We start from the raw sequence: 13,508 nt of genomic DNA on the forward strand, positions 1-13,508 counted from the left end.
GAGCAGGGCAGCATGGCCTAGCAGCCAGAGTCAATACAGTGTCCCTTGCCTCAGGACAGCATAGCCTAGTGGCCAGAGTCAATGTAGCAACCCTCAGATACAGGGCAGTGCAGCCTAGTGGCCAGTACCCAAGGTAGGGGGGCCCGGGACCACTCAGGGCCCTAGCAGTGGCAAAGTGGTCCACCACTAGGTTAGCAGGGAATCCCACCAAAACACACTGACCTTACATAGGTGGGAAATATCACTCACTCATCCTCCCTGGGTCACTTCCTGCCATGCTTCCTGAAGCTGCAGTCCATGGGGTGTCAGGGTCTCTGGGCTTGTCAGTGTAGGTAATTCCCTAGGGCTCTATTGGCCACAGATCTCTAGTCCAGATCTCAGGATCTCCAGCTCCTGCACGCAAGGGCTGAAGGCTCCACCAAAGGTCCTTCCTCTCCAACAGTCAGCCCAGAGTGAGCTGAGCTGCTCCCTTTTATATTAGCATAGCACTTGGTACATACCCAGTATGGTCTGAGGGGTGTGACTTCCTCTGCCCATAATGTGGGTTAACCCCTTCCAGTCTAGTGCTGGGTATGCTCACCCCTTAACAGCATCATACTGACACTCTGTGTCAGCATCATACTGACACATTGATGACATCAGCACACCTCTACTTGATGACATCACACTGGCACATTGTCACACCATGATTATGGCTTCTGGTTTTGGGTGTTTAGTCATTTCATTTTTCAGCATTTATTTTTAGCAATTTTTGAGTTTTATGTAGATGACCAAAAATCTGTATATTCACATAGTACTGTTTCAAACAGTAATATGTTAAAGCACATTAGTAAATCTTTAGTGTGAACCAACAACGTTTACATGGCTCAATCAATGAACAATATGTTAGTGCACTTTAGAAATCACACCCCCTTAGTTTACGTTACCGCTCCATCTAGACAAGCCCTTAGATGCAAACTGGGTTGCAGGGACATTGCCTATATAAACTGCACTTCAAATGGGGTGAACTCAGCATGAACTAAGTAACCATTTCCAATGTTCTCACAGTGTTTATTCAATAAACACCAATTTCTTTGTGGGGGAGGTATCTAGGGTGTTTTATTCATTGGTTAAAACCTAAAATCAGAAGCCTCAACTATGAGACACTGTGAGGACACAATGCACACATCTGTATGATGACATCACATTGACACATTGTCACACCCTGATGCATTGAAATGGCATCACACTGGCATGCTGTGATGGCACCATGCGGTCACATCACATATCACTGTCATATGCCTTAAAATGGCTCTGTGCCAACACATCCTGAGGTTGCATCTGACATCATATAAGTGAATTCCCAGTGGACTAATTGGTGGTAAACAATGTGGATCAACAGTTAATTAATTAATCTTTATAAAGCACTTTGTAGAAGAAAGCTGCTATATACATGCAGTATTATAGATTGCCAGTCTTTTTGCATATTTCAGCAGTGCAAAAATGAAGCAGGTGGGAATGATGAGCAGGTATACTCACTGTGGAGTCATTTGCTAAACATAATAAAGCAGGCACTCATAAATTCACACTGCTGAATAGGAAACCCATTATGCATTACCACAGTTTGTAAATAAAGAAGCTATAAAAAATCCATTAAATACATCATTATGAAATGTACTTTGTTTATTTATTTTGGCAAATGAATTCGGTTTCAATTATTTATAATACTTTTTACCAGGATAGGTGTAAATGTACTGGAGTATATTTTGCCTAAGCAATGGAATTGTGGCAATATAAATCCTCATGATAGCAGCTGCCATTAAATCTTTGCTGAGAAGTGCCCAGGCCTGAGAGCTGACTTTTTTTCTTTTAAAGTGGATATTTATATTAGCTGCAGATGAGCAAAATTAAAATTTAGTGAGCTAGTTCAGTGTTGCCGACTCTCACACTTTTATCATGAGTCTCACTATATTTTTTTTTCTTGAAGCCCCAGCTCCTAGAATTATGTGATTGTGAGTAAATCTCATCTTTCATTTTTTTTAAGTACATTTCCAGCCTTCATGGTTGTGGAGAAAAGCTTGAAAACATGACCCAGGTGCAACCTAAACACTCAAAAACCAGAAAGCATATAAAAACAACCTAACAAAATGTATTTTTTTAAAACACTTATGATTTTTTTAAGCAAATCTCATTATTTTTGGGGACCTGGCTCATGATTTTTTAATGATTAGAATTGGCAGTACTACAAGTTTTCTTACAGTAACTTGGACTATGAAAGGGAGTGAGCTATGTGCATACTAAATGTTTCTTCTATGTATAGAAATTTGCTAGTGAAAAAATAATATTAATGCATTCTAGAAAAAGAGGGAGTGTTTTTGGGGAGTCACTAAGGGGCAAATTTTGGAGGGCTCCTCTGCAGCAGAATTGGTGTGGGTTGGTTTGCCGGGATAGGGCTTGAGGTGGGACAGGAGTTTTTGAGCTACACTGATCCTCCCTTTCCCCATCAGTGTGGTATAAGGGCCATGGTTGTAGTTAGTAGGGCGGCTGAGAATCAGAATTGCTGTTCCCCAAGAAATTCTGGTATTTGGACATCTGTTTCTGTCTCAAATTGGGATGGGAAGTCAAAATATCAATTTTATTCATGGAATGGAAAGCTCTGAACATTTTTTATTTGAAACAGTCAAAATGTTTGGCTTCAGCTTGATTTAACATTGAACTGCATCAGCTTGATCTGCTACAGTGCCTCACACTCTCATTCTCTTTTAAGGGCTGGGCTCCCATGATGCAATATGGCAGTTCAACCAGAGGAAAGACGGTGGCACATTATAGGAGATGCAGTCCAGCTTGGAACCCTGACCCACAGAGAAGAATGAAGGGCTTGAGGCACTTGAACTACAATTCCCATGAGGCACCAGGGCAACTCAGGCAGACACAGATTAAATCACACTAACCCATGTGCCACATTCAGCACGCGTGCCATAGGTTGCCTCCCCTGGGAGGAATTCCCAAGTGCGCCTTCCTGGGTTTAAAGTTTTTTGTTTTTTTTTCACTTGGGTGGTGGCTGCATCTACCCATACAAGGTCAGAGAGAAGCTGTAACCTTGGGAGTTTAATACAAGCCAGTATTAATTTTTAGAATCCTTGCAGGCCCCTACCTTCTGCACTCAAAGTGCCATCATGGGGAATCAGCCTTGACAACAACATTTCATGTTTATTATTGCAATAAATTACACACTGCTAGTGCCGCTGAAAAAAAGTAGATTATAAAATAATGGCACAACTTGTACCAGAAAAGAAAAGTGTTCCAAAAATAAATAGCTTAACCTGTTTATTTGTATTCCAGCAATTTCACAGCACACTTTTCCACACACCTAATTTATCACATAGCTCACAGAGATTTATAAGTAGTCCACATTGCGTAAACATCAATTGTGATCTTGTACAGCTCTTGGAACATTGTGGCTCCAGGCTCTACTATAATGCATATAAAAGATTAATAGTAATAGCAGCTTTTTCATGAGGGGGTCATGCTGAATAAACTGCCCCAGATAGTGCTGGTGCTAATCCATTGAGGACCATAAGCAGGAATATTATGGGGAGCCTGTGGTGGGTTTTGTACCTCGTCAACCCCTTCAATTCAAGAGGGGCGAGGTTAACCCCACCTCCCTGCATCTACGTCGGTTCTACTACCTCCCCGGTAGTCAGGGCTGTATGGCCCAATGGCCGGAGTCCTTCTAAATCCTCTTCCCCTGGTGGGATAGCATGGCCTAGCGGACAGAGTCCCTATAGTGAGCTCTTAAAGCAGCATGGCCCAATGGCCAGAGTCTCTCTAAACTCTCTTCCCCTTGTAGGATAGTGCAGCCCAGCAGCCGGAGTTCATCTATCTCCTTGAGGTAAAAGAGGGGTCGGTGAACTATGTCATCACCAAAAAGGGTGTGGGGGAGGTAGAGACCGACGGTAGGGGAGCCCAGGCCCACCCACCTTTACTGGGCTCCAACCCAGGACCCTGTCAGTGACGGCATGATCTGCCACGGGTTAGCAGGGAATTCTACAGCAACACGCTGCTCTCAGAGTGGTGGGAGAAACCACTCCCTTCCCTTCCCTTCCCTTCCCTGGGTTACTTCCTACCAGTTCTCCAAACATTGCAGTCCCTGTGGCATCAGGGTCTCCAAGTTCTTCAGCACGTGGTGCTCCCTGGGGTTCCAACAGCTGCCGGCTTCTGGTCCCGGTCCCTGGCTCCTCAGCTCTCTCCGGTAAGGGTCAGAACTGCTCCTGGGCTGGAGCCGGCTAAGGGCCCAAGTTTAGGTTCTGAGGGGTATGAGGCAATCATAAAATCCTTGCAGGCCTTCCACACCTTCAGCAGATTTATGTGGTATACTTGGGTGTCCCTTCGACGTCTGGACAGCCGGATCTTGTAATCAACAGGCCCCACCCACTGAACCACTTTGAGCGGCCCCTGCCACTTGGCTAATAATTTACACTTGGAGGGGGGCAGTAACAGAAGACCTCAGTCTCCCGGTTCAAAATTCCTCATTTTCATCCCTTGATTGTACTGGATCTCCTGGTTGTGTTGTGCTTGTAACAGGTTCTCCCTGGCTCGGGTGCCCAGTTCCTGAAGCCATTCCCTCAAATGGAGGATATTCTGGACCGAACTTTGACCCAGGTCTCTTGCTCCTCCCAGGTTTTTTTCAAGAGGTCCAAAATCCTCCGGGGTTGCCTCCCATAGAGGAGCTAGAATGGGGAGTACCTGGTGGAAGCTTGTGGCACCTGGTGGAAGCTTGTGGCACCTTGCATACAGCAAAGAGGAGTGCTGGCAGGCACTTGTCCCACTGGTGGGGCTCGTCCCCCACGAATTTCCGCAGGATCGCCTTCAGGGTCCCATTAGAGCATTCTACCAATCCATGGAGATGGTAGATGGAGGTCTTAAGGGCCCGGATGTTCAGTAGTCTGCAGAGCTCTGCCATCAGCTTGGAGGTTACATTAGTCCCCTGGTCTGTCAATATCACTCATGGCAGTCCCACCCGGGAAAATATCTGTAATAGCTCATTGGCGATAACGGGGGCAGTAGTTGTTCATAAGGGTACTGCCTCAGGATACCTAGTTGCATAGTCTACTACAACCAGGATGTATCTATGTCCTGAGCTACTTTTATCCAGGGGCCCCACCAGGTCGAGGCCAATCCGTTCGAAAGGAGTGCCAATCACCAAGGGGGCCCTGGGTACCCCCATCGGGCCAGTCTTCTGGCATTCTGGGCAAGAGGCACAGTAATCCTGGACCTCTTGGTGTATGTCTGGCCAGAAAAAATGTTGAGCTATTCTTAGGAAGGTCTTTTCTCACCCCAAATGACCCGCCCAGGGGACCGCATGGGCTAGGCGGAGCAGCCCACTTCAGAACCTTCGGGGGACCAACAATTGGTACACCTCGGCTCAGGTCTCTGGCTCCTGGGCCACTTGATAAAGTAAGTCTTTGTGGATCTCAGAATGGGGGCCTTGGGGCTGACAATGCTGAGGATGGGCCTCTCCGTCATGGCTGACCGCTTATTCCCAGGCTGGAGTCCCCTCTCTGTTCCTCCAAAAAATCTCCATCAACATCCAGCCACCTCGTCTCTTCCACTGTCGGACCATCGGTCGAGGCCTGGCTCTCCTCAGCTACTTCGGGCCCTCTCAATGTCCCCTCCAAGGGGTCATGTGGCCTGGGTTGGCCCAACAAACCCTGTCTCCCATAGTGGGCTTTCTTCCTCTTCTCGGGCTGTCCGCTCCACCCCCCGGCGAAACCCTGCCAGTCGCAGCTCAACACCACAGGGTACGCTAATCTAGGTGCCAACCCCACTAAGCAACATGACTCCTGCTGGGCAACCTCCAGTTGCACCCAGAAGGTGGGGTAAGACTTCAAGTCTCTGTGTATACATTGTAACTGTATCGAGGCCCCGGTGGGAAGAGAGTCCTCTACCAATCCTGTGTGCATGACGGTTTGGCTGCACCCCAAGTCCACCAGTGCTACGGCTGGGGTTCCCTCCACTCACACTGGGATCACCATCTTCACCGGCCCGTCCTTCTGGGCTCATCGGTCCGCCATCAGGCCCTGCCCATAATTACAGTCCATGTAGGGGCACTCTCTCCTGAAGTGCCCCCTTTGTCCGCACTGGCAGCACCTATCCCGATCCCCCTCCGTGGGTAGGGTGACTTGTGGGAGGCTTGACTCCTCAGACGGGTCCTCTTGGTCCCGGGACAGGCATGCCCCCGAGGGGTCCTGGGGTTTGTTGGCGACCCCGACTGTTGGGCGGGCAAACGGGGACCTCCCCCACCGGTCTTATGCACCATCCCTTCTGGGGGTCGGTCTCCCCCTCCTGAAGTCCTTGTCTTAAGACCTGCTCGCTCGTCCGGCTCTGCTGCCATGTAGTCTTCGGCAAGGCACGTAGCCTCTGCAAGGGTCTTTGGCCAGTGTTGCTGCACCCACTCCTTCCCCCGGTGGGCAGGATCTGGAGGAACTGCTCCAATGCCATAGCCTCGGCCATCTGGCAACGTCTCCGGACTGATGCTCATATGGTCCAGGATGGCGGCCTTAACTTTCTCATATTGCAGCGCCTCCTGTGGGTCAAGATTGCAGTAAGCGGCCTGCACAGGGCCCATTAAATACGGGGCGAGAATAGTGGCCCAATGTTTGTGGGGAGGACTGGCTGCTATCTTCAACAAGGTTGCCACCTGTTGGAAGAGTCAATCTTGACTCACTTGCTGCTGGGCGGCTAACTCCCGAACCAGCTGTTGCTGGGATTCTTGTTGCTTTGCCGCCTGCAGTTGCTGCTATACAGCCAGTCTGCTGTTGTTGCTGTTGTACAGCCTGTTGCTGCTGGTTTTCCAGCAGCCATTTTAGGAGCTTGTCAGTCTCCATCTTGTACATCTGGGTCCTTCTAGCAGGCCCTGGTCATTGCCCACATTCTCCACCACTTGTGGCGGGTTTTGTACCTCGTCAACCACTTCGATTCAAGGGGGGGCAAGGTTAACCCCACCTCCCTGCATCTATGTCAGTTCTACTACCTCCCCAGTAGTCAGGGCTGAATGGGCCGAAGTCCTTCTAAATCCTCTTCCCCTTGGGATAGCGGGGCCCAGTGGCCGGAGTCCCTATAGTGCACTCCTAAAGCAGCGTGGCCCAATGGCCAGAGTCTCTCTAAACTCTCTTCCCCTCATAGGATAGTGCGGCCCAGCGGCCGGAGTTTATCTATCTCCTTGAGGAAAAAGAGGGGTTGGTGAACTATGTCGTCACCAAAAAGGGGGCGAGGGGTTACAGACCCCCGGTAGGGAAGCCCGGGCCCACCCGCCTTTACTGCGCTCCAACACAGGGCCCTGTCAGTGACAGCGTGATCCGACACAGGTCAGTGGGGAAGCCAACTGGAACATGCTGCCCTCAAAGCGTTTAGGGAGAAACCACTCCCTTCCCTTTCCTGGGTCACTTCCTACCAGTTCTCCAAATGTAACAGTCCCTGTGGCATCAGCGTCTCCAGGTTCTTCAGCACCCAGCGCTCCCTGGGGTTCCAACAGCTGCCGGCCTCCGGTCCTCGTCCCTGGCTTCTCAGCTGTCTTTGGTAAGGGTCGCAACTGCTCCTGGGTTGGAGACTCTGCTGGGCGTCCTCCTTCCTCAGCCACCAGCCCTGACTGAGCAGCTCTGCAAGCTTTAATACTTGACTCCCAGTTGGAGCATGCCCAGCAGAGCCTCAGGGGCATGGCTTCTTCTGCTAGAAGGGAAGGGTTAACCCTCTCAGTCCCAGTGCAGGGCCAGTCCGCCCCATCACAGGGCCCCACGCAACAAATAATAAAAAGTGAATGGGGGCCCTCTTGAGCTGCATGGGCCCTAAGTAATTGCTTAATCTGCTTATGCTTATGGCCCCAGATCACAGTATACCTGTTATGTGCACATTCCACTGAGGTCTCTGAAACAGCAACAGGAAGACTTCATTGAACAGACTGGCTGCCACCCTACAGACTTAGAAGCATAGCAAAAATGTTTTTAAATTTTTAATGAGCACATGTGCTGCTAAACTGAGTTACAGTGACTCATCTAACATTTTGATGTAGATTTACCAATGGTTATTTTCTCTGGAGTTGACTCAGGTATAAAAAAGGTATAAGGGAATGAGACAATATTTACTTGATATCAAGATAGTTTAATATGTAGTGATTCACTGGGTTTAATTTAATTGGCATTGTGGATGCTAACTACATTTCTCAGTATTTCAGAGAATGGTCTACTGATTTCAATAATACAGGAAGTAGGATAGCATTGACTGAAGAATCCCATGCACTGCTACAGACGAGGGACCGAATGGTTAGGCAGCAGTACTACAGAAAAGGACCTAGGGGTTACAGTGGACGAGAAGCTGGATATGAGTCAACAGTGTGCCCTTGGTGCCAAGAAGGCTAATAGCATTTTGGGCCCCACACTACAAGAAAGACGCAGAAAAATTGGAAAGTGGAGGGCAACAAAAATGATTAGGGGGCTGGAGCACATGACTTATGAGGAAAGGCTGAGGGAACTGGGATTGTTCAGTCTGCAGAAGAGAAGAATGATTTGATAGCTGCTTTCAACTACCTGAAAGAGGGTTCCAAAGAGGATAGATCTAGACTGTTCTCAGTGGTATCAGATGACAGAGCAAGGAGTAATGGTCTCAAGTTGCAGTGGGGGACGTTTAGGTTGGATATTGGAAAACTTTTTCACTAGGAGGCTGGTGAAGCGCTGGAATGGGTTACCTAGGGAGGGGGTGGAATCTCCTTCCTTAGAGGTTTTTAAGGTCAGGCTTGACAAACCCCTGGCTGGGATGATTTAGTTGGGGATTGGTCCTGCTTTGAGCAGGGGGTTGGACTAGATGACCTCCTGAGGTCCCTTCCAACCCTGATATTCTATGATTCTATGATAACAACTGTGATGAATATACAAATAGTTTCAATCTTCAGGAAATTCTTACAGGCATAGTTCCTGTAGGATAGTGGGGAAACTGTCTAATTGGGTCTCTGATTTGCAGGTATAGACTGATACACATTTCTTAGGAAAATTAATCCCTGGTTTTAGTTGGCTGAATTATTTAATTATATCTTCAGAAGCTTTCTTCTCTAGGAGCTAAATTCACCTTGGGAGTTCTATTCAGTTACACTATTAACACTGACGACCTCTTTGTGCCAGGAGTAAAATTAGCACCTGGTGTTTGTTTTGTTAATTCAATTATTTGAAGTCTGTGCCTTCAAATCTCTGAATATTCACACATTTCCACCTGGTGGTACTGGTAGGCAGTGACTATTCATTCCATGCTGTCCATATAACTTGTCAAAATGTTAGGAATTGTGTGTTCATTAGGTTACATTCAAGTATCTCAGAGAATTTGGAGGAAATCTTGGCTAGAAGGAGTCATGGTAGTCTTATTTTTAGCATATTGTGCTAAAAGTCCAGCTACCCAGTGATCCAGTTTACCCAGCAGTATTTAATCTAGGTGGAATGGCCCTATACTCATTCATACAGAGTGAAATCTCTTAATGGTGAAGTGCTATACATAGTGATAAAGAAAACTGTTGATTTTAATTCTATTAAATACAAAATCACCTTGATAAAATATTCAATAAAGGGGAACAAAAAAATGATAGTTTGAAATACAACTTTAATTTAAAAAAATCAATATGCCGTGTACAATGTTTTGTTACAAGATTATCAGCTTGATTTGTTTTGTACTTATACTGACAGAACAAAATGATATTTTGAATTAAGCATAATATTGATTCAAAGTTACTTATAAATGATCAAAGTGATAGCTGAATATTACTAATGTCAGTAATTAGTTAGAACTGTTGATCAGCAAAGACAAATACAGTTAAAACAAATATATGGAAACTGGTACTGTAATTGAGTATTATGTCATGTTATGTCAAGTAGGCTTGAAAGCATACTTTTTTTTCCCAAATGTTTGTCAGCTTTGTACACTTACTGTTGGATAATCTAGAAATATGCAAAAAACAGCAGCTTGGCACTACAATTAATGGAATGCATTATCAAATTCCTCTCTAGAGAAGGGCAATAGAAATGGCAGCTAGAGAACCATCCACAATCATTACAGGGTTTTTACATGGATATCCAGTAACAATCAGTTTCCTCTCTTGTTCTCTTTCCTGGATGAACCACACAAGCATTGTAGGATGTTTATTTACAAGCACCAAGAATTTTCTGTTGTGCATTTCTTTGTCCATAACTACTAATTTTTGTTTCTCCTTATTGTTAGAGACCCAGACCCAACTCCCATTTTGTCAAAGATTTCCATTGACTTCAATGGGAGTTTGACTGAGCCCATAACCACTGTATGTCAAGTGCTCATCACACATAGTAATGCTGTGAGAAGAAATCTAGTTTGTTACCACCTGTCTGAGAAAACAGAACTTGTGTACCTGTTGTAAATAAACAGATTTAAAATCTTTATTAAAGCTAATGTTAAAAAAATTATATAATACATAGGTTGGGAAAAGAGTGTCTGTACATCTGGGTATAGTGCTTAGATTATCCACAAATATAAAGTTTGTTTTTAAAGTCATATGAAACATAGAATACATAATCAGAAACAACCCAAATTTAGGTGAATAGATTTAACTATACAGTATAGATATTAGAATCCAAATACGCGGGTACATCACTCATGAAAAGTTGTACAGAGATTTGGTTGTGGAAAGCAAAATATGTCAATGAGTGGAGACTGTCGCTCAGTAATTGAGAATTATGTTGCTTGTCCATTTAGAAAATACAATCCATGAGGAAAGTATTTGTTACTTTCCTGACTTCTCTTCTCATAGGCACTCTAGTTCATCCCTCCTGGTATTGCTGATGTCCAGTGATGTGTTCTATGTAGGTGTCCCTCGACCACCTCACGGCATCCAACACCATGAGTTGCCACATCATCCAAGCGTAGCATTGACCGATTCCGCATTCTTTCAGCACTCGCTCGTTACTGGAGTCCCACGCACCTAAGGCTCCGACAATCAGTGCATTTGTCTGGACCTGGTAACCCTTAGCTCTCAAGGTTTCAGCCAAAGGGGCACATTTCTCTACCTTTCGAGCTCAGGCATCGTGGAAGGCGGGGGTCCTGTTCTCGAATGGCACTGTGACTTCCACCATGATGATCTTTTTCCGGTCTTCGTTGGTGACGATGATGTCTGGTCACAGTTGGCTGCCAGTTCCAGGGATGGCAGAGGTTACGGTAACCTTCCCCATAGGTGGCGGAATGGCTCTGGCCAGGCGATCTTGGATTGCGTTGTGTCGCAGCTGAATTATACTAAGAAAATACCCTACTCTGCATCAGTGATTTCTGCTCCAAATGTAAAACTGACCTGCAAGACTGCAAAATTCTGCTTCCACTTGGCAAAGGAGCAACAGTAATTGCTCTTTCGTAATGTTAGTAAATGTTGACATTTTAAGTGACCAATGTAGTTGAATGAGTTTAAGTGCCATAGCATTAGCTGGAGCCGAGCAAAAGGCACACATGCTGCGCTAGCTTCCCCACACAATTCTGTCAACATCATCAGTAATGACTTGTGCTTCCAGTCCTGAGCTACTGTTGAGTAGACACTGATCATCATGTACAATTATACCAGTGGTCCTAGTGTGTATTCCCGTCTGCCCCAAGCACTAAGTCAAACCACATATGAACCCAGGTAACTTCAGTGCACATTTTTAAACAATTAAGCCTTAAAAAAAAATCAGAACTTTGATCACAACAAAATAAAGCCAGACAAAAAAAAATTCTGGTTAAAAAACACAAAATTCCTAAAGGATACAAATCCCTAAAGCCTGGTATATAAATATAACCATCAATTTTCCTCTGTAGTAAATTCCTTTTTAGATGGCAATGTAAGGATAATTCTAACTTTCCCTGTACGTTTGCATTCCCCTCTGCCTTACAGTTCAAGGCAGTGATCCCGTACAGGCTCTAGTTTCAAACCAACATCTGGAACTTGAGTCTTGAAAGACATCCAAAACAACAAAAAACAACAAGTAGTGATTAGCCACCTTTATAACTCATAAGGCCAGATTCTCAACTCGTGTAAATTGGCAAAGCTGCATTGAACTTAATGGAGCTACGCTGATTTATGTCAGCTGAGGGTCAGGCCCTGTTCACCGAGGCACTGAAATAAATTAGCTTCACCTTAGCATGGGAATTTCAATCAAGATTGCCTGAGATTTTGCATTCAACAATCTTAGAGGAAACAGTGAGAGCAACATTTACAACCCTTGAAGGGAGACAATTAACAGTTTTATTCCTGAGGAAGTTCTCTCACTCTGCATTATGTGGAAACTCTTATTGGGAAATAAGCGTATGCTTGTGCTGTTCACAAACATGGAGATTTACAAACTGCATATTTACAAACTGCACTCAAATATGCAGTTGATCCTGCTGCACCCTACCGAGGTGCTGGTTTGTGCCATAAGTATTTTGGATGTTTTTATTGTTAAATATCGATATGGCCAACAGACAATTTTTTTAGAAAAGTGATATTAGTTCTCAACATGGAGCATGAGACCATTCACAAGTAATAGATACTTTGCAGAGAAATATATTACAGTCTGTACACTAAGGGCTCAGTCCTGCAAACCTATAACTGTACAATCAGTGCTTACTCACGCCAGTAATCCCATACTGGGCTGCTCATTTGAATTAAGGCTAATTAAATGACTAATAATTTGCAGTATCAGACCCAGAAGCATTACAAAAATTGTGAACAGTGGATTCTCTACTACTGTATTTATTATACATTAGATCATTGCACTTTTTCTTACAATAAAAAATATTTACTATGGAAATTAATTCCCACTAACATTTTCCTTCATTGTTTTCATATTTAAAGAACACGTAACCATGTATTACAGTGCCTCGTCTCCTTTTACTGCATTAGGCAGTTGCTAGCCTTATCTGGGTCTTCTCCATCAAGCCTGATCCACTTCTTTTCAATTTCAACCTGTGGTTAGAAAATATACATGTACAACATTAGCAAATGATTAGGTATTAGAAGTCTGATCGTGCACTACTGAAGTCAATGGGATTTTTGACATGGACTTCAATGGGTGCAGAATCAAGCCCTACAGGTGGAGGCCTGAAATACAGGACTCGAGATCCAATGAATTTCAAATCACCACACCCAAAATTTGTTTGGTGGGGAAAAGGGAAGTTGGTTTAGCAGGTCTGATTTGGGCCCCATCTCTAAAAATCATGTGTTGAGATCAAGGATATTCTTTTATTAAATAATTACTGTGTTCAAAGCCATTAAGCCAACAAATAAATGCATGCAAGATCATATGCTTAAAATGTAAGTCACACATACTTAGGGCCTTACCAAATTCACCATCCATTTTGGTCAATTTCATGGCCAGAGGGTTTTAAAATTGGTCAGTTTCATGTTTTTATATGTTTACATCTGACATTTCAGTTTTTTGTGAGGGTCCCAAACTAAAATGGAGGCATGAAGCAGGTCGCAAAGCTGTTGTAGGCTGGGCACGGCATTGACACCCTCA

The 13,508-nt window shown here is 44.9% G+C and overlaps 1 protein-coding gene across 3 annotated transcripts in view; it reads right to left on the reverse strand.

Moving 5' to 3' along the window:
• Positions 1-9,609: 9,609 nt before the first annotated feature.
• The window catches only part of STON1 (stonin 1), a 66,116-nt gene continuing 62,217 nt past the window's right edge, over positions 9,610-13,508 (reverse strand). For all 3 annotated transcript variants that reach the window (XM_045009445.1, XM_045009442.1, XM_045009443.1), the window contains one exon: positions 9,610-12,955. In XM_045009445.1, the coding sequence (XP_044865380.1) occupies positions 12,881-12,955 (75 nt within the window). In that variant the 3' untranslated portion in view covers positions 9,610-12,880. The remainder of the gene's footprint in view (positions 12,956-13,508) is intronic.

Source organism: Mauremys mutica, chromosome 3, assembly GCF_020497125.1.
Source record: "Mauremys mutica isolate MM-2020 ecotype Southern chromosome 3, ASM2049712v1, whole genome shotgun sequence".
NCBI classification, from domain to species: domain Eukaryota; kingdom Metazoa; phylum Chordata; order Testudines; family Geoemydidae; genus Mauremys; species Mauremys mutica.